Source organism: Gymnoscopelus microlampas (assembly GCF_963454915.1).
Source record: "Gymnoscopelus microlampas genome assembly, chromosome: 5".
NCBI lineage: Eukaryota > Metazoa > Chordata > Actinopteri > Myctophiformes > Myctophidae > Gymnoscopelus > Gymnoscopelus microlampas.
In genome coordinates, this window is record NC_139942.1 from 58,420,230 (window position 1) to 58,440,247 (window position 20,018).

The 20,018-nt window shown below is 43.8% G+C and overlaps 1 protein-coding gene across 1 annotated transcript in view; it reads right to left on the reverse strand.

Annotated features, from left to right (window-relative positions):
- Positions 1–876: 876 nt before the first annotated feature.
- Positions 877–20,018, reverse strand: part of LOC311045230 (uncharacterized protein) — a gene marked incomplete at its 5' end in the record, with an annotated part of 26,895 nt that continues 7,753 nt past the window's right edge. Inside the window, 16 exons of the mRNA XM_084057031.1 lie at positions 877–1,507; positions 2,650–2,835; positions 3,755–3,826; positions 6,098–6,317; positions 7,483–7,551; positions 8,248–8,498; positions 8,779–8,921; positions 11,343–11,477; positions 11,510–11,583; positions 11,693–11,821; positions 12,621–12,721; positions 14,280–14,333; positions 14,699–14,842; positions 15,105–15,195; positions 16,658–16,762; positions 18,115–18,235. Of these exons, the coding sequence (XP_083913157.1) occupies positions 1,262–1,507; positions 2,650–2,835; positions 3,755–3,826; positions 6,098–6,317; positions 7,483–7,551; positions 8,248–8,498; positions 8,779–8,921; positions 11,343–11,477; positions 11,510–11,583; positions 11,693–11,821; positions 12,621–12,721; positions 14,280–14,333; positions 14,699–14,842; positions 15,105–15,195; positions 16,658–16,762; positions 18,115–18,235 (2,141 nt within the window). The 3' untranslated portion in view covers positions 877–1,261. The remainder of the gene's footprint in view (positions 1,508–2,649; positions 2,836–3,754; positions 3,827–6,097; positions 6,318–7,482; positions 7,552–8,247; positions 8,499–8,778; positions 8,922–11,342; positions 11,478–11,509; positions 11,584–11,692; positions 11,822–12,620; positions 12,722–14,279; positions 14,334–14,698; positions 14,843–15,104; positions 15,196–16,657; positions 16,763–18,114; positions 18,236–20,018) is intronic.

A 20,018-nucleotide genomic window follows, 5' to 3' on the forward strand; every position in this document is an offset into this window, starting at 1 on the left:
GACCCCCTCAAGGAACACCTTTGAGAACCCTCTGTAGCAGAGAATAAAAGTCAGATTTATATATGTTGCTGTACGCCAAAAACAGATCATAATACTTTACGAGATTCCTTCTTGATTCAAGAAGTTCTCTGATGTGAATCTATGATCGATCTGGACAGCACGCCTATTCTGGGGGCAACATCCACCGAAGAATAGCTGATCTACAAGCTCACAACGCGTCACAACGTGAACTTGTAGATCAGTTATGTTTTGGCGAAAGACATTTGGTGTAGACGGGGGAAAAAAACAGTCTAAGTACAGGTAGGTTTAAAGTGGTTAAACAGTTGATCGCTTCCTTTAAGGTTCAGAGTTGACGTTAAAATATACGTTTTCATTTATTTTAATTTATATAAATATACTGTATATTTATGCATTATATTTTTAATACTATAACACGCCACACGTTGAGGGTTTGTATATCTTGCCATGTTTCGGCGCGGGACTCCATCGTACAACTAGGTTTAAATCAGGTTATAAGTTATAAGGGACTCCATCGTACAACTAGTTTTAAATCAGGTTATAAGTTATAAGGGACTCCATCGTACAACTAGGTTTAAATCAGGTCATAAGTTATAAGGGACTCCATCGTACAACTAGGTTTAAATCAGGTCATAAGTTATAAGGGACTCCATCGTACAACTAGGTTTAAATCAGGTTATAAGTTATAAGGGACTCCATCGTACAACTAGGTTTAAATCAGGTCATAAGTTATAAGGGACTCCATCGTACAACTAGGTTTAAATCAGGTTATAAGTTATAAGGGACTCCATCGTACAACTAGGTTTAAATCAGGTCATAAGTTGGGACTCCATCGTACAACTAGGTTTAAAACAGGTCATAAGTTATAAGGGACTCCATCGTACAACTAGGTTTAAATCAGGTCATAAGTTATAAGGGACTCCATCGTACAACTAGGTTTAAATCAGGTTATAAGTTATAAGGGACTCCATCGTACAACTAGGTTTAAATCAGGTCATAAGTTATAAGGGACTCCATCGTACAACTAGGTTTAAATCAGGTCATAAGTTATAAGGGACTCCATCGTACAACTAGGTTTAAATCAGGTCATAAGTTATAAGGGACTCCATCGTACAACTAGGTTTAAATCAGGTTATAAGTGCTGGTGGTGAAGTTCATCACATAGTGAAAATAAACCGGATAAAACCGCCCAGAACACAACCGTTCTTAAACCAGATCAAACCGACCAGAAGCGGTTCCTCCTTCATAAGAGCGACTCGGTTCTGACGGTCTTGCGGAGGCCGTGCCTGGCCTCCTTCGCCTCCTTGTCCTCCTTCAGCGCCAGCGTTGCCGTCCTCCTCTCCCTCTCCGCCAGCAGGAGGCGCTGCAGGTTCTTCTCCTCCTTCAGCCTCTTCTCTCGCTCCCTCGCCTCCTTCTCCTCTCGTCTCCTCATGTCCTTCAGCCTCTTCTTCAGAGCAGAGCGGTCGCTGTGGCTGCTGACCCCTAGAGCCTGATGGGAGTATTACATCATAATAATAATATTAATAATATATTTATCCAATATAGAGCTTGTAATAATAACAATAGCTCATATTTATATAGCACTTTTCTAAGTCACTTTACATGAAGACAAGGACAGATCCCACTTTATTAAGATCTGTGCAACATCCTTCTATGATGTGGGGGTCCCTTATGGGGGGTCCCTTATGGGGGGTCCCCGGCACAAAATCATTTCAGTACATCTTGGGGTCCTTCACATGAAAATATTTGAGAGAGAGTGTGCGTACGTACGTGCGTGCGTGCGTCTGTGTGTCTGTGTGTGTAATCTTGCCCAATTTATTGTGTACGCTGCCAGAAGGACAATAAAAATAGAAAATGTGCTCCTCGGAGCACAGGTCTCCGCCAGTACTGTTCCTGATTGATCCTGTCTTACCTATTTATATTACATATTGTCACGTGTCACTTGACCAATGTTAGCTTAGCTTCAAAAAATATAAATGATTTTTTGAAGCACATTTAATATTTATAGGTTTTTATGTCATCATGCGTCTCGCTAGCCAATCAAAGCATTGGTGACAACATTGTCACGTGAAGCTTGACCAATGTTAGCTTGGCTGAGACGGACGGACACACGGAAGGACAAGAACGAAAACATACTCTCCACCTCTGGCAGAGACAAAAAAGCCTGACTATTTCTCATGTTTCATACTTTGTGATATATCGTGATTGATTGATTGATTGATTGAATACTTAACTAGAAAATGTGCTCCTCGGAGCACAGGTCTCCGCCAGTACTGTTACTTGATTAATCCTGTCTTAAGTGTTACTCCACCATTTCTCAGCCATTTCATGATTATTCCTGTCTTACCTCACTTTGAAAGAGTCAAAGACTCTTTCAAAGTGACACATGTATTTATAGGCCGCTATACGTCATGCGTCTCACTAGCCAATCAGAGCACACTCTTTCAACGTATTGTCACGTGTCACGTGAGGCTTGACCAATGTTAGCTTGGCCGAAGGGGGGGGGGGACGGAAAGTGAAAACATAGTCTCCTGGTGGAGACAACAATAACAGTTTGCAAAAACATAATGATGTCATCACAGCGATGACATCACAGCGATGACATCACAGCCACATGTTCAAACATCTCACCTTCAGCTTGTCACTGTCCAAGGTCAGGAGACGGGGCCCGTCCACGCCCTTGGCGGTGAACTCTGCAGCGTATTGGTCCATGCTCATGCCAATCAGCCACAGACACACCTGCTGATTGGTCCACTCCAGGAGAGGGCGGCTCTGCCATTGGTTGTTGTGCGCTGGGGGCGGGTCATCGTCCAGAGTCTGAAGATGAGACAGACATATATATGAGAGAGAGAGAGAGAGAGAGAGAGAGAGAGAGAGAGAGAGAGAGAGAGAGAGAGAGAGAGAGAGAGAGAGAGAGAGAGAGAGACAGACAGACAGACACAGTATTAAAGATACTCAGAGGAACTAACTACTTCTCCAGAGTGAGTGAGGCAAATCTTTGAATGTATATTTTTGGGGCGGCTACACCGCCCCCTATAAGTGAGTTATTGGACACTGACCAATCCTGCACCGTGATTGGCCAATAGTCTACAACGCATTGTATACCCCTAACCCTTCCACTGTTAATGCAAATCGATACTTTTGCAAAGACAGCCAATCACATTACAGCTAGTGTCATCACCACTAACTGTAATGTGATTGGCTGACTTTGCAAATTCAGGACTGTGATTGGCTAGCGAAACACATGACACATGTGCAGCCCTATGAATAGCAGTATGGACTTAAAAAAAAAGTCATTTATCCTTTTTTTTAGTGAGTCATGTTGTGATGACCACACACCGCCCACTTCACACTGGGTGTGATTTTTTAAATGTGTAACTGTCAAATGTCTCAATACATGTCTTCATTTTACAGAAAAAAAACTATTGTTGCTATAAACTATAATATCAGTGGTGCTCAAACGTCTAGGACCCCCCAACATTTAAAAAAACATTTTAAAATAGTGAAAGCAATCGATCTACAAGCTCACAACGTGGCTATTTTCATTATATTACAATATAGTACCAAAAAAAAGCCTAATAAGTTTAGGCATCAGGGCTGACGGCAGGATAAAAAGCCCCCCTAGTGTCCAGTGTAGTGTAGTGCAGGTCAGACAATGTAAACGTTAACGAACTGTGAAAATATGCAAGGAAGGAAGGAAGGAAGGAAGGAAGGATAGAAACAGGATCAGGCTCACCTCAGTGGAGGAAAAGGTCAAAGTGTGAGAGTGATCACAGCCTGCACCACACCCACCTGATGACCCTACACTCTGTGTGTACACACACACACACACACACACACACACACACACACACACACACACACACACACACACACACACACACACACACACACACACACACACACACACACACACACAAATGTACTTGAGTAAAAGTACAAAAGTATTGTCATAAAAATGTACTTAAACTACCAAAAGTACTCATAATGCAGAATGTCCCATCACAAGTTTGATTTTTTTTTTTTTAATAGCCGATCTACAAGCTCACAATGCGTCGCATCGCAACGCATTGTGAGCTTGTAGATCTGCTATTTTCAAATGGCTGAAATGTATATAGGGCTGAAGTGGTTAATGTATGTTTTGTAATAATAATCTTAATCTATAAAGTAACTAGTAACTAAAGTTTTCAAATAATTGTAGTGGAGTAAAAGTACAATATTTGCCTCTGAGCTGTAGTGGAGTAGAAGTAAAAGCACTGAAAATTGTAAATACTCCAATAAAATAAAAAATACCTCAAAACTGAACTTAAGCACAGTAGGCTTGAGTAAATGTACTCAGTTACTTTACACCACTGTAAATCACAGCCTCTATAGAACAATTATTTGTTTACCAACATTGAGACTGGATGCACAGGTGATTGTTTCATGCAATCAATTCTCAACCTGTTGTTTCGGGGTGCCCTGGTTTCAGCACACCCCACCCCCCTCTAACCTCTAACCCCAACCCCGTCTAACCTCTAACCCCAACCCCCTCTTGTGTGTTGGCTAGTGCTGCGCGTCCTAGTGAGACCTGACAGAATGGGTTTCATTTGCAACCAGTGTGACGTCGTCTGTTAAAGGGTCTATAATAAATTAATTTCAATACTACTATACTATATAGCCTGGTAAACCCTCCCTCCGGAACTCTTATTTCCATTTGATTTCAGGAGTGAGTCTGGCATGAACGCCCATTCTGCAATATTGGCTGTGTACGCCAAACTGACGAGCCTATCAGCGTCGTCGCACATCGTTCTGTGATTGACAGCGACAGTTGGCCAATCAGGTGGCGAGTTCGAGTGAGCCCGAATGAAGCCGAGTGCAGCCTGAGTGCCGCCGACAAAAGACGAACGGCAGCCATTGTTGTTGTCCGAGTGCCGTCACTTCTTACTTTCGTTTTTAAAACGGTCTCAAACTTCTTTTTTGAGGCACGGAATTTACTATTAAGATATCGTTTGGATAGAATGTAGTTGTTTAACTTCATATATGTGGTCAATTAATCATGACAGAGCCTATTTAAAAATATAAATTTAGAGAACCGGCAGGGGCGGGGAGTGACACGCATGTATCCCAACAAGGCAACCTATTTTGGGCATGGCCGTCTCAAAAGTCCCGTTGCGTCACATAGTCTGGAGGTGGTAAAAATGAACTGCTGATTGGCTGAAGGGGAAAAACGATCATTGGCTGAAGGGGTTGTCAGTCAACGGTATTACTCCCGCCCAACTCCAGCCCACAGCCAATATTGCAGAATGGGCGATCAGGCCAGACTCACTCCAGAAATCAAATGGAAATGAGATTTCTGGAGGGAGGGTTTACCAGGCTACTGGATATACACAACTCTATGAATCAGGGGTATGTCCGGTGTCTGGCGATGCTTCTGCTGTTTGGGGTTTCTGGGAATATACATGTTGTAACACTGTGTGTGCATTATAGAGATATTACATTATTTTGGGGAGTCCATAAGTTGACTCCAGACGACAGGGCTCATCAATGTGTCCCAGGGGTCATCAATGTGTCCCAGGGCTCATCAATGTGTCCCAGGGGTCATCAAGTGTCCCAGGGGTCATCAATGTGTCCCAGGGCTCATCAATGTGTCCGTACTCGGACACACGTGTCCGTGGCTAGACTTGGCCTTGTCTGTGGCAAATTTAAGATTTTTACATTACTTTGATCATAAGACTCAATTACTGAATGTCTCATTTTTATGTCCATGGCAAAAATGAAATATGAAAGACACAACAGGGATATGGGATGGGAACCTCCAAGCATCAGACACTAATGTGAGATGGTTGGCTATGGAATAGGCTTGTGAAGATGTCTGACCAGAGACTCACCAAAAAAGATTTTTAACTCGTGTACTGTATCTATAGTCCTACCTGTGTATAAACATGACCACCGTGGGGCGCTCTAGAGTCTAGAGCGCCCCACGGTGGTCATGTTTATAGTCCTACCTGTTCTCTAGAGCGCCCCACGGTGGTCATGTTTATAGTCCTACCTGTTCTCTAGAGCGCCCCACGGTGGTCATGTTTATTTATAGTCCTACCTGTTCTCTAGAGCGCCCCACGGTGGTCATGTACGGTAGGCTGGTGGAGGACACGGATCTCAGCCTCTCTCTGCCTCTCTGTAGCTCCGCCTCCTTCTCTCGCCCCCCTCCTCTCTCTCTCTCTCCGAACCAGGGGAACGGGAGGCAGGAGTTCACCGAGGTCAACGACCCCGACGGCGAGACGCCGTCGGGGTCGTCCATCAGGTCGCTGCACGACTTCCTGCTGGGACACAGGAAGTCACCATACAGTACAGGAAGTCACCATACAGTACAGGAAGTCACCATACAGTACAGGAAGTCACCATACAGTACAGGATGTTACACTATAGTGAATATTATGTTACAGTTCATGTGGGAAACCAGTTCCAGTGGGAAAAGCGGAACTCATTTTTCCGGCACGGGAGGCCGGGTCGCAACCGGATGTCTTTCTTAGGCCCCTCCCCTCGAGGGAAACACCCCCGACATCTACTATGTCTGGAGGTTAGGAGATACAAACATCTACTATGTCTGGAGGTTAGGAGATACAAACATCTACAATGTCTGGAGGTTAGGAGATACAAACATCTATAATGTCTGGAGGTTAGGAGATACAATCATCTACTATGTCTGGAGGTTAGGAGATACAAACATCTACAATGTCTGGAGGTTAGGAGATACAAACATCTACTATGTCTGGAGGTTAGGAGATACAATCATCTACTATGTCTGGAGGTTAGGAGATACAAACATCTACTATGTCTGGAGGTTAGGAGATACAAACATCTATTATGTCTGGAGGTTAGGAGATACAAACATCTACTATGTCTGGAGGTTAGGAGATACAAACATCTACTATGTCTGGAGGTTAGGAGATACAAACATCTACTATGTCTGGAGGTTAGGAGATACAAACATCTACTATGTCTGGAGGTTAGGAGATACAAACATCTACTATGTCTGGAGGTTAGGAGATACAAACATCTACAATGTCTGGAGGTTAGGAGATACAAACATCTATAATATCTGGACGTTAGGAGATACAAACATCTACTATGTCTGGAGGTTAGGAGATACAAACATCTATAATATCTGGAGGTTAGGAGATACAAACATCTATAATATCTGGAGGTTAGGAGATACAAGCATCTACTATGTCTGGAGGTTAGGAGATACAAACATCTACTATGTCTGGAGGTTAGGAGATACAAACATCTACTATGTCTGGAGGTTAGGAGATACAATCATGGGACCACAATGGAAACAAGTCCAAAGGACTTTTGTGTGTAATTCTTCTAGCCTAAAGTGTTTCACTGTACCCCCTGTTGTTTACATTTCTGACTAATAAAGTATTCAATCAATCAAAACTGTCAGAATTCGGTATAAAATAGGTGTGAACGCCGTCATACCTGTTGATGAGCTTTCTCCTCAGGTTCTTGTCAGTCTTTCTCTTCCTGCTGAGGGACTTACGAATCCCACTGAATGAACAGTACAACAAAGAGTTAAACAGTCTGTCTTTGATCTAAAGACCTTTAATTACTGTGTGTTACATTTGATCTATAGAGATCACTGTGTGTTACATTTGATCTATAGAGATCACTGTGTGTTACATTTGATCTATAGAGATCACTGTGTGTTACATTTGATCTAAAGAGATCACTGTGTGTTACATTTGATCTAAGGAGATCACTGTGTGTTACATTTGATCTATAGAGATCACTGTGTGTTACCTTTGATCTATAGAGATTACTGTGTGTTACATTTGATCTATAGAGATCACTGTGTGTTACCTTTGATCTATAGAGATCACTGTGTGTTACATTTGATCTATAGAGATCACTGTGTGTTACATTTGATCTATAGAGATGACTGTGTTACATTTGATCTATAGAGATTACTGTGTGTTACATTTGATCTAGATGACTGTGTGTTACATTTGATCTATAGAGATGCCTGTGTGTTACATTTGATCTATAGAGATGACTGTGTGTTACATTTGATCTATAGAGATGCCTGTGTGTTACATTTGATCTATAGAGATCACTGTGTGTTACATTTGATCTATAGAGATCACTGTGTGTTACCTTTGATCTAAAGAGATCACTGTGTGTTACATTTGATCTATAGAGATCACTGTGTGTTACAAAGCGGGAACATGCCATAAATATAAATACCTGAAGTCAGGGAATTTCTTCTTGGACTTCCTGGAAGCCGAGGAGTCGCCGGTTGAGGGCGTGGCCACTTCGGTGATGAGGATCTCTGGGAGGGGGGTGGAGTTTTGGCACAGGGGGGCGGGGATAGAGACAGGGGGTGTGGCTATGGCAGTTGGGGTCAGCTGGTCGGTCCAACTGGCTCTGTGCCCCGCCCCCACCAACACAGGAACGGGCAGCGATAGGCTCTCTGGAGGCTTGTGGAACAGATCCTCCTATAGGGAGAGAGAGGGGCGGGGTCACGATGAGTAAGTAGAACCAGACGTCATCTATATTCACCTTATTACTGGCCACGCCCAAGCAAGCTCATAGCGCAGCACCGAGTGCCGCGCTATGAGCTTGTAGATCTGCTATTTTTGAATAGCCAAAGTATAAAACGTGGATAAGAAGGGGTTCAAATGATTGTGATGCATTATCAACACATTTTTCTGGGTCCCCGGACCCCCCGCTTTGAGGACCTCTGCTGTATAGAACAGTGTGAAGGTGTTTGGTGACCTGGTGGCTTCTGAAGCTCAGCTCTCTCAGCTTGTCTCTGGAGGGAGGATGACGCTTGGCTTTCTGCGCCAACGTGGCTCTGTCTCTGTGAGCGCTGGAGTCCAGGCGACATGTATCAGGAACCGCTACGCTCCAGTCTGGGCCTGGTGGGGGGCGGGCGCACACACAAACACACACACACACACACACACACACACACACACACACACACACACACACACACACACACACACACACACACACACACACACACACACACACACACACACACACACACACACACACACACACACACACACACAGTTTTAGGGGTGGGACGATATGGGTATCTCACGATACGATATCTGTGGCGATATTAGGCCCTCGATAGCAATAATATCACGATATATTGCATGGAATTTCACCAACGATATATCACGATAGTCCTTGTATTCAATTCATAAACACATAAAATAGCACCAAACTGTTCAAAATCATCATCACACAAATACAGTCGGAAAAACAACGTATCACAAAACGAAAAATAATAATATTTTAATATCATTTTTTTTGGCAGTATATGGATTATTTAGTTCGGGAGCGCTCGTTGTAAATCATTCAACGGTCCTGCGTAGCGGTTTCTAAATGTCACATGATGCAGGAGGCATAATAGCCCAAAAAATACTCAGTGGGACATTAGGTAGACAGATGCCAGGTTCATTTGTAGATCTGGGATCCTATAGTGTGTATAGTTTCAATGTACAGATTATAGATGTTTTTGTTTAGACTGGTGATAGGTTCTTGGTTTAAACTAGATTATTATTGTATTTACTTACTGTAAGTGGCTTTGGATTAAGAGTGTCTGCTAAAAGCCTACATTGTAAGTTGTTACAACGTCCCAACAGCATGTGGGACGAGAGCTGCTGCTTCCTAAAATACACACAGTGACACAGAAACAACAACGCTCCACACACCAAATCACTCTCATTAAAAAGGACTTTTAATGAGTCAAAGTGGTGGATTGATTAAAACAAGGAGGCTGTGTGGCTCACACCCACTTCTGGCACCACTTTGGCAAATTAAAAATATGTTTTTTTTAACCAGGAGTGAAGGTTTTAAATGGACCTGAGTAAAGCAGGGACACACATACAGTTCACCGACCCTTGAGTTATACTCAGCACACCACATCGAGCACCAAAAATAGCAGATCTACAAGCTCACAATGCGTCGCAGTGCGACGCATTGTGAGCTTGTAGATCTGCTATTTTTTTGGTGCACGACACTGCCGTGCACCAAAGTATAATGATGCATTGACACTGACACTCAGCCTGAATGTTCATTTGGTTTCCCTCCATCATTCAGTCTGAATTCAGTGCAGCGGTTTTCTGAGATGGGGGTGTGGCCAAAGTGGGACTTTTTGAGGATTGGTTCATACTGGATTATCCCTATCGGGCCGGGCCGCCGATTAGATATTCGACAGAGAAAACCCCCGCCTTCGACAGCGGCAGCAGACCCTGAATGAGAGGCTATCGGTTCAGGGGGTGGAGCTAAGCTAACTGACACCAGCAGTGACAGAGCAACGGGCTAGAATTCATTTTCTCTGGAAGCCAGTGACACAGATACAAAGGGACACGGGACAGCTGTCCTTGAACGACGAGCTACAAACACAACCAAATGAAGTCCAGTCCCACGACGCAGTTTCAACGTTTCCACTGACCTTCAAGTTCTCTCTCTACACAGTCTCTGCTTGTAACCGGGCAGGGGACAGACTCACTCTTGTAACCGGGCAAGGGACAGACTCACTCTTGTAACCGGGCAGGGGACAGACTCACTCTTGTAACCGGGAGGGGGACAGACTCACTCTTGTAACCGGGAGGGGGACAGACTCACTCTTGTAACCGGGAGGGGACAGACTCACTCTTGTAACCGAGAGGGGACAGACTCACTCTTGTAGCCAAGGGGGGACAGACTCACTCTCGTAACCGAGAGGGGACAGACTCACTCTTGTAGCCAAGAGAGGACAGACTCACTCTCGTAACCGAGAGGGGACAGACTCACTCTTGTAGCCAAGAGAGGACAGACTCACTCTTGTAACCGGGAGGGGGACAGACTCACTCTTGTAACCGGGAGGGGGACAGACTCACTCTTGTAACCGGGAGGGGACAGACTCACTCTTGTAGCCAAGGGGGGACAGACTCACTCTCGTAACCGAGAGGGGACAGACTCACTCTTGTAGCCAAGAGAGGACAGACTCACTCTCGTAACCGAGAGGGGACAGACTCACTCTTGTAGCCAAGAGGGGGACAGACTCACTCTTGTAACCGGGAGGGGACAGACTCACTCTTGTAACAGGCCGGGGGACAGACTCATGGGGACAGACTCATGGGGACAGACTCATCGGGACAGACTCACTCTTGCCGTTAAAGACGGTTCCCCGTTCCTTCTCGCCACACGTCTTTATGTTTTATATCACATGGACACACGCTTCATGAGGTCAACGAGTGTGTTGACCCCTCAAAGGAGCCTGTTTGAGTCTCTTACCCGAAATACACCCGGTCATCACATTATTGTTCAGGGAGACCCACCTGTGGCTGAAGGGTCCAGGGAGTTACTGTTCCTGTTGCTGTTCATTTCAGACACCGTCTCCTTCCTCTCCGGCCGTGGGATCTGAGAGGACAACAGTTCACCACAGATAAGAGATGTGGAAGAGCAGCTGGAGTATGAAATGCATTGTGGGTAATAATGACCTGTGTCTGCAGTCTCTCCACGGTCTCTCTGTGCTGCTTGTCTCTCTCTTCCAGCTCTTTCCTGTCCCTCTCCTCCTCCCTGTGGGGACAAGACAGACAGGAAGTAGGGGACATAATAATAATAATAATAATAATAATAATAATCATAATCATAATCATAATCATAATCATAATAATAATATATTTACCTGCTCTGGTATTCTCTCACCAGTCTCTTGGCCTTGTTGTATTTGACCTCCAGACTCTCTGATTGGCTCTGAGCATCAGCCAATCGCTGGCTCACCACTCTACACAGGGTCTGAGCCTCCTGCCAGTACCTGATGGTGTGATGTCATCAATATTCACCTCATCAATATTCACCTCATCAATATTCACCTCATCAATATTCACCTCATCAATAGTCACCTCATCAATATTCACCTCATCAATATTCATCAAGGCTGAGAAACCCACAGGCTATTAGACTGTTAAATGACAGTGAAAAGTGAATGTGCAATAACTGTACTCTGCACTTGATACTGATATTCTGGCCCTGTGTTTATTGTTTATTGAGTGTTTTTAGGTTGTTGTCTCCGCCAGTATGGTGGAGAGTATGTTTTCGTCTCCGTCCGTCCGTGTGTGTGTCCGTCTCAGCCAAGCTAACATTGGTCAAGCGTCACGTGACACGTGACAATATGTTGTCACCAATGCTTTGATTGGCTAGTGAGACGCATGATGAAATAAACATCTATAAATATCACCACGCACTTCAAAAAATCATTTCTATTTTTTGAAGTGAGCTTCCATCACTGTGATGACCACTGTTATTTCTAAACATGAATGGGGTGTGATTTTCTGTCTCCGCCAGGAGAGTTTTACCCTCCGTGTGTGTGTCCGTCTCAGCCAAGCTAACATTGGTCAAGTGACACGTGACAATATGTAATATAAATAGGTAAGACAGGATTAATCAGGAACAGTACTGGCGGAGACCTGTGCTCCGAGGAGCACATTTTCTAGTTGTATCATGTTTTTATTCTTTTATTATAGTGGAGCTTCCGAGCGTAAGTTTTTCACATGCATGTACATAAACAGTGCATCTAAGTGACAATAAAGTGAATCTGAAAGTTAAAAACATACTTTTCTAATTTCTCTGCTTTCTCCTCTTCTTCCTCCACTCTCTGCTCCAGCTGAGCCTTCTGGGTCTGCCAAGATGTCTCCTTCTGCTCCCACACCTTCATCTGAAGAACAGGACACCATATGAGACTAAACACCTTGAAGAACAGGACACCATATGAGACTAAACACCTTGAAGAACAGGACACCATATGAGACTAAACACCTTGAAGAACAGGACACCATATGAGACTAAACACCTTGAAGAACAGGACACCACATTAGACTAAACACCTTGAAGAACAGGACACCACATTAGACTAAACACCTTGAAGAACAGGACACCATATGAGACTAAACACCTTGAAGAACAGGACACCATATGAGACTAAACACCTTCATCTGAAGAACAGGACACCATATGAGACTAAACACCTTGAAGAACAGGACACCACATTAGACTAAACACCTTGAAGAACAGGACACCATATGAGACTAAACACCTTGAAGAACAGGACACCATATGAGACTAAACACCTTGAAGAACAGGACACCACATTAGACTAAACACCTTGAAGAACAGGACACCACATTAGACTAAACATCTTGAAGAACAGGACACCATATTAGACTAAACACCTTGAAGAACAGGACACCACATTAGACTAAACACCTTGAGGAACAGGACACCATATGAGACTAAACACCTTGAAGAACAGGACACCACATGAGACTAAACACCTTGAAGAACAGGACACCATATGAGACTAAACACCTTGAAGAACAGGACACCATATGAGACTAAACACCTTGAAGAACAGGACACCATATGAGACTAAACACCTTCATCTGAAGAACAGGACACCATATGAGACTAAACACCTTGAAGAACAGGACACCACATGAGACTAAACACCTTGAAGAACAGGACACCATATGAGACTAAACACCTTGAAGAACAGGACACCACATTAGACTAAACACCTTGAAGAACAGGACACCACATTAGACTAAACACCTTGAAGAACATAGTCTCGTGTAGCCAGACAACTATTCCACAATCTCAGAATACTATATAGAGTCTGGAACTACACCTCCCGAAAGCCAAACACAGAAGCTGGCATCAGTTCGTCGTTTCCGTTCACGAAAATACGTTTTTAAATATCTTTACATTTTAATATGCCGATTTCTCCGATATCCGACTTTCATTTTTTTTTTCTTCTTTAAATTCTTATCCCACAATTTTGTAACCCCTATTTTTTTTCACCCAGTGCCAATGCCTAAGCGTGTAATCCTGGGCACTACCTTCCCTCTAGGGAGGCCAGGGCCGAGCTCATGCCTCCTTCAATGCATGAGAGCCAACAGGCCTTCTTGTCACCTGACAGGAGAGAGTTTCCCTGGTAGGACGTAGCACGTGGAAGGAACACGTTATTCCAACCAGTTCCATGCAGAGAGGGTATTATACAGACTGTTCTCCATGCAGAGAGAGGGTATTTTTTGCGTAAATAAAAGCTCAACTTCATCATACAATGTGAGTGTCACACTAAAGTAGTGCAAATGATAGATCGGCGAGGCGTTGTGAGCTTGTAGAGCTGCTTTTTCACCACTAAAAGGAACGGTTTTATACACACACACAATTTGTTTTAACCACACACACACATATATGGTGTCAACGTGACCTACCTTCTCCTCGGCATCAGAGAGTTGGGTAGTTCTATGATGTAACTTAGACTGCAGCTGAACATAGAACCAGAACAGAACCAGAAGCAGTTAAATACTGAATCCACAGCAGCACTTAAAACCACTTAAAACCACTTAAAACCACTTAAAAACACTTAAAACCACAGAGAGCCAATAAGGTGTTTGATTAAAGGACTCATTCCACCACTGTACCATTCTGAAAAACATCACTTTTTGAGTTTTGAAAATTTAAGAGCTTTAAACGGCAAAGATAATTTGTAGAAAAAATAAATAAATAAATAAAAAGAAACAACATTGGTCTTATGGTGGCGTCACAGAGAAAATATCTACAAGCTGTAGATCAGCTATATAATGATTATAATATATATATGTAAATATAATGATTATGAACAGGATGCTACCTGCTGGTATTTGAGGCAGAGCTGGTCGTTGTCTAGACCAATCAGAACAGACATGACATCACACCGCTCTTCATCCTGATCCAAGATGCTCCGCCTCTCCTCAGTACCGTCATCTTCCTCACCTCCGTCTTCTACCTCCTCTCTCTGACACACACACACACACACACACACACACACACACACACACACACACACACACACACACACACACCATTATAATGAACTAAAACTAAAGCTTTTTTTAACAATAACTAATTAAAAAGTCAAATGAAAATCAAAAAATAAATAAAAAGTAACTGTTAAGAATAAGAATTCTATGTAAAATCATCTCTGTATCTTTCATCGTTCTCATGTTTCAGATGAATAAAAAACTAAAAAGGAAACCAAACGTTCATATGAAACGAACCTCTGTGATTGGTCTGTCCGCTTCCAGGCTCTCATTGATCAGCCTCGCCACCTCACTCTCCACCCCCTGCTTCTCTCGACCAATCAGAAAGCTGCCGCAAAAGAGAAAAAGGCATCATTACACCGGATAGTTACCCAGAATGCATTGCACAGTGAGTGGAGCACTAACTAAAGGAGAGCTAGTTAAGGTTCAGGTGATCAACCTATCCCACCACCACCTGATTGACCAGTCCAATGCCACGCCCATCCACCACCTGATTGACCAGTCCAATGCCACGCCCATCCCATCCACCACCTGATTGGCCAGTCCACACTTGTTGCTGAGCTCGGCCGACGGCTGCTGAGGGCTTTCACTCGTAGGGTTGATAATCCTCCCTTAATATACAGAATAGTCTCTGCAAAAGATGCAAAAATAGCCGATCTGCAAGCTCAAAAAATGGAGTCGGACACACACAGCGTTTTAGGGGACATTTGGAAGGAGTTGGACACAGTGGCCCTTCATTTATCAAAGTTACGTAGACAAGATAAAACGGCGTACGCCCAGATCACCCCGATTGTCGGGATTTATCGTTCTATCGTGACTTTGACTTGAGCGCGCGGCCCGCTCAGATCTCACGTCTGGTCTGAGGACGGTAGCCCGTTTATAAAGACGTACATCCACATGGACCTACTTTATTTCCAAGTGACAATGACAAGCAATTAAAATCAAGCAATGGAAACAATCTAACATGGCCTACTTGCAATGTTACATGTTAGATGCTTAATCATTCACCCATTTAAACAAGTGCTTTAACAGTCATTCACATAAGATTGCAGATCTGGCTCAGACCTAGGCTAGGAATACGAGCGCTTATGCGAGAGCACTTTCGGGAGTCGGGACCGGCGGCGCCGCTGAATCTTTTCATGGACAGTGAGGTCTCCAAACGTATATACAGTTACAGCTACTTCCTCTGGAGTTATGTTTAACCTGGGTTAAGTTAACGTATATACAGTAGCTACTTCCTCTGGAGTTATGTTTAACCTGGGTTAAGTTAACGTATATACAGTAGCTATGTCCTCTGGAGTTATGTTTAACCTGGGTTAAGTTAACATATATACAGTTACAGCTACTTCCTCTGGAGTTATGTTTAACCTGGGTTAAGTTAACGTATATACAGTAGCTATGTCCTCTGGAGTTATGTTTAACCTGGGTTAAGGATAGAAACCAGTGCAGGTGATTCTTCACACTGTGGATTTGGAGACATAACCATCCCAGCACACACCAGCTTAGAAGAAAAAACATCTCTGCTTCCTGTTGCTTTTTGGTGAAAACAAGCCACATTCAACTGAGCATAACTATGGAATGGATCATCACGGCGTCACAATTTTTTCTCTCCGATTCTACGAGACCCCCCTACGTCTTTTAAAGCGATTGGCGGGTGGATCGTTGTGAAGGAGAATATTATATGATTCTGAAGGTTATTGAAAACACTAGAAAATCACCGGCAAGGGCAGCTATAGACCATGTTTTAACTCTGGCAGTGAATGAGTTAATGTGTTGACCTCTGACCTCACCTGACCAGCCCTGAGGTGTTCTTCAGCACCGTGGCTGCAAACAGCTGAGACACGCCCACCAGACTGACCCCATCCACCTCCACGATCTGGTCATTCACCCTGATCCTACACACACACACACACACACACACACACACACACACACACACACACACACACACACACACACACACACACACACACACACACACACACACACACACACACACACACACACACACACACACACACACAACACTATAGTGGTCATCTTGAACACACACGTATCATTTTAATCTCGCTGTCAAATCAGGGACCTGAACACCATGTTCAACCTTATCTTCATAAAACTGGTCCTCACTCATTATAAGACAACCTTATCTTCATATAACGGGTCCTCACTCATTATAAGACAACCTTATCTTCATATAACTGGTCCTCACTCATTATAAGACAACCTTATCTTCATATAACAGAACAGTGCTGCTAGGATCCTGATGAGAGTGCGGAAATACGAACACATCACACCCATCCTCCATTCACTACACTGGCTTCCCATCTCCGTCAGGATCGAGTACAAGGTCTCCCTCTTCACCCACCAGTGCATCTACAGCAATGCCCCGTCCTACCTAAAGGAACTCCTCAAACCCCCAAACTCCACCCGAACTCCACCCGCTCACTCCGCTCAACTCAAACGCACTGGAGCCCCGCACCATGGGGGATCAGGCCTTCTGCTCAGCAGCTCCTCGGCTGTGGAATGCTCTCCCGGACCATCTGAGAGCACCACAGTCCATTGACATTTTTAAAAAGGGCCTAAAAACCTTCCTTTTTAACAAGGCATTTGCCTAGATAGAGATGTAGTTGTTTTATCTTTTTTAAACTTCTACTGTGTTTTGCTGACTTGATTTGAAGTTTATTCATTTCACTGTTTTATTATTATTGTTGTTTTCCTCTTTCTTTTTTTGTTTTTACCCTGTAACCACTGTGCTACACTAAATGGAACAGAGCCTTCATTAGAACCACTGTGTTACACTAAATGGAACAGAGCCTTCATTAGAACCACTGTGTTACACTAAATGGAACAGAGCCTTCATTAGAACCACTGTGTTACACTAAATGGAACAGAGCCTTCATTAGAACCACTGTGTTACACTAAATGGAACAGAGCCTTCATTAGAACCACTGTGTTACACTAAATGGAACAGAGCCTTCATTAGAACCACTGTGCTACACTAAATGGAACAGAGCCTTCATTAGAACCACTGTGCTACACTAAATGGAACAGAGCCTTCATTAGTATCATTGGTAACACCTGTGAAGGAAGTAAGGAAGAGGACCACTTTCTTTCCACCATGGCTGCTGCTGTGCATAGAGCCTGTATGAAGATAAGGTTGAAAATGGGTGAAGTGCTCCTTTTTAACCATGGTTACCGGGTTAACCAGCGGCGTGCCAGAAACCATAGCCGTCACGTGACTCACCGCCCGTCTCTCTGCGTGGCCCCGCCCTCTGTGATGGTCTTCACGAAGATGCCCAGCTTCTCCAGACCCTGGTCAGCCCCCACCCCCATCCCTATGATGCTGATGCCTAGACCCTCCCCTCCTGTAGGGGGAGACAGAGAGTTAACACCCCCATCCTTATGATGCTGATGCCTAGACCCTCCCCTCCTGTAGGGGGAGACAGAGAGTTAACACCCCCATCTCTATGATGATGATGCCTAGACCCTCCCCTCCAGTAGGGGGAGACAGATGATTGTAGCTGATTGGATCAAGCAACTGATCGGCAACCCACCGGAAAACTTTGTTTTAACCAACACATATCACTTACACTAGCTTTAAACCAACACATATCACTTACACTAGCTTTAAACCAACACATATCACTTACACTAGCTTTAAACCAACAAATATCACTTACACTAGCTTTAAACGGAATGACAATGTGTGAATGCACACTCACCGTTCTGATGAATTCACACACACAAGCCTAACTCTCCATTCCCATACATGCTGTGACATATATTAAATAACGCAGTGCACACACACACACACACACACACACACACACACACACACACACACACACACACACACACACACACACACACACACACACACACACACACACACACACACACACACACACACACACACACACACACACACAGTGACATATATTAAATAACGCAGTGCACAAACTAAACTAAACTCCTGCAGGAGTCAGGACTGCGACAATGACGTCTGCTCTGTCCTCCTTTCTCACATGATCTACTGACCCACTTCTATGACACCCAGAGGACACGGACACACACACACACACACACACACACACACACACACACACACACACACACACACACACACACACAGAGAGAGAGACAGACAGACAGAGTGAGAGACAGAGACACAGACAGGCAGACAGACAGACAGACAGACACTGTGCTATGAGCTTGTAGATCTGCTATTTTTGAAAATTCGTGAAAATGTGTGCAAATTCTGGGGGATTCTACTACATTTTTGGGAATAATTAATGTCTTCTAAATCCTACCAAAAGGAGTAAAGGAGTGTAAAACCCTACTCACTTTCAAAACTGCCCTAAAGATACACCTTCAGGAGGCTGCAATTGATAAATGCCCTTGTCCAAGTCCTAACCTAACCTACCCCCCTACCCCCCCCCCCTCTTTCTTCTTTTGTACATATTTTTCACTCTGCATACCAGTAACCTGTAAACTGATTGTATGACATTCTATAGTAGTGTGTATATCTGTCTGTCTCTTATATGTCATCATGATGTGTGTGCGTGGGGAACTCATTTGAAACAAGCTCAGTGCTTTTATGAGTCTTCCAGTTTAGTAGACCTTGTATTGTGAATTTGTACTTCCATGTACTGTTATTCTCATGTCTTACTAAATAAAGTACACGAATCAATCAATCAATCTATCTGCACAGAACACATAAAGAGACACCAACCCTTCTCTATCTCCACAGAACACACATAAAGAGACACCAACCCTTCTCTATCTCCATAGAACACATAAAGAGACACCAACCCTTCTCTATCTCCATAGAACACATATAGAGACACCAACTCTTCTCTATCTCCATAGAACACATATACAGAGACACCAACCCTTCTCTATCTCCATAGAACACACATAAAGAGACACCAACCCTTCTCTATCTCCATAGAACACATAAAGAGACACCAACCCTTCTCTATCTCCATAGAACACATATAGAGACACCAACTCTTCTCTATCTCCATAGAACACATATACAGAGACACCAACCATTCTCTATCTCCACAGAACACATATAAAGAGACACCAACCCTTCTCTATCTCCATAGAACACATATAAAGAGACACCAACCCTTCTCTATCTCC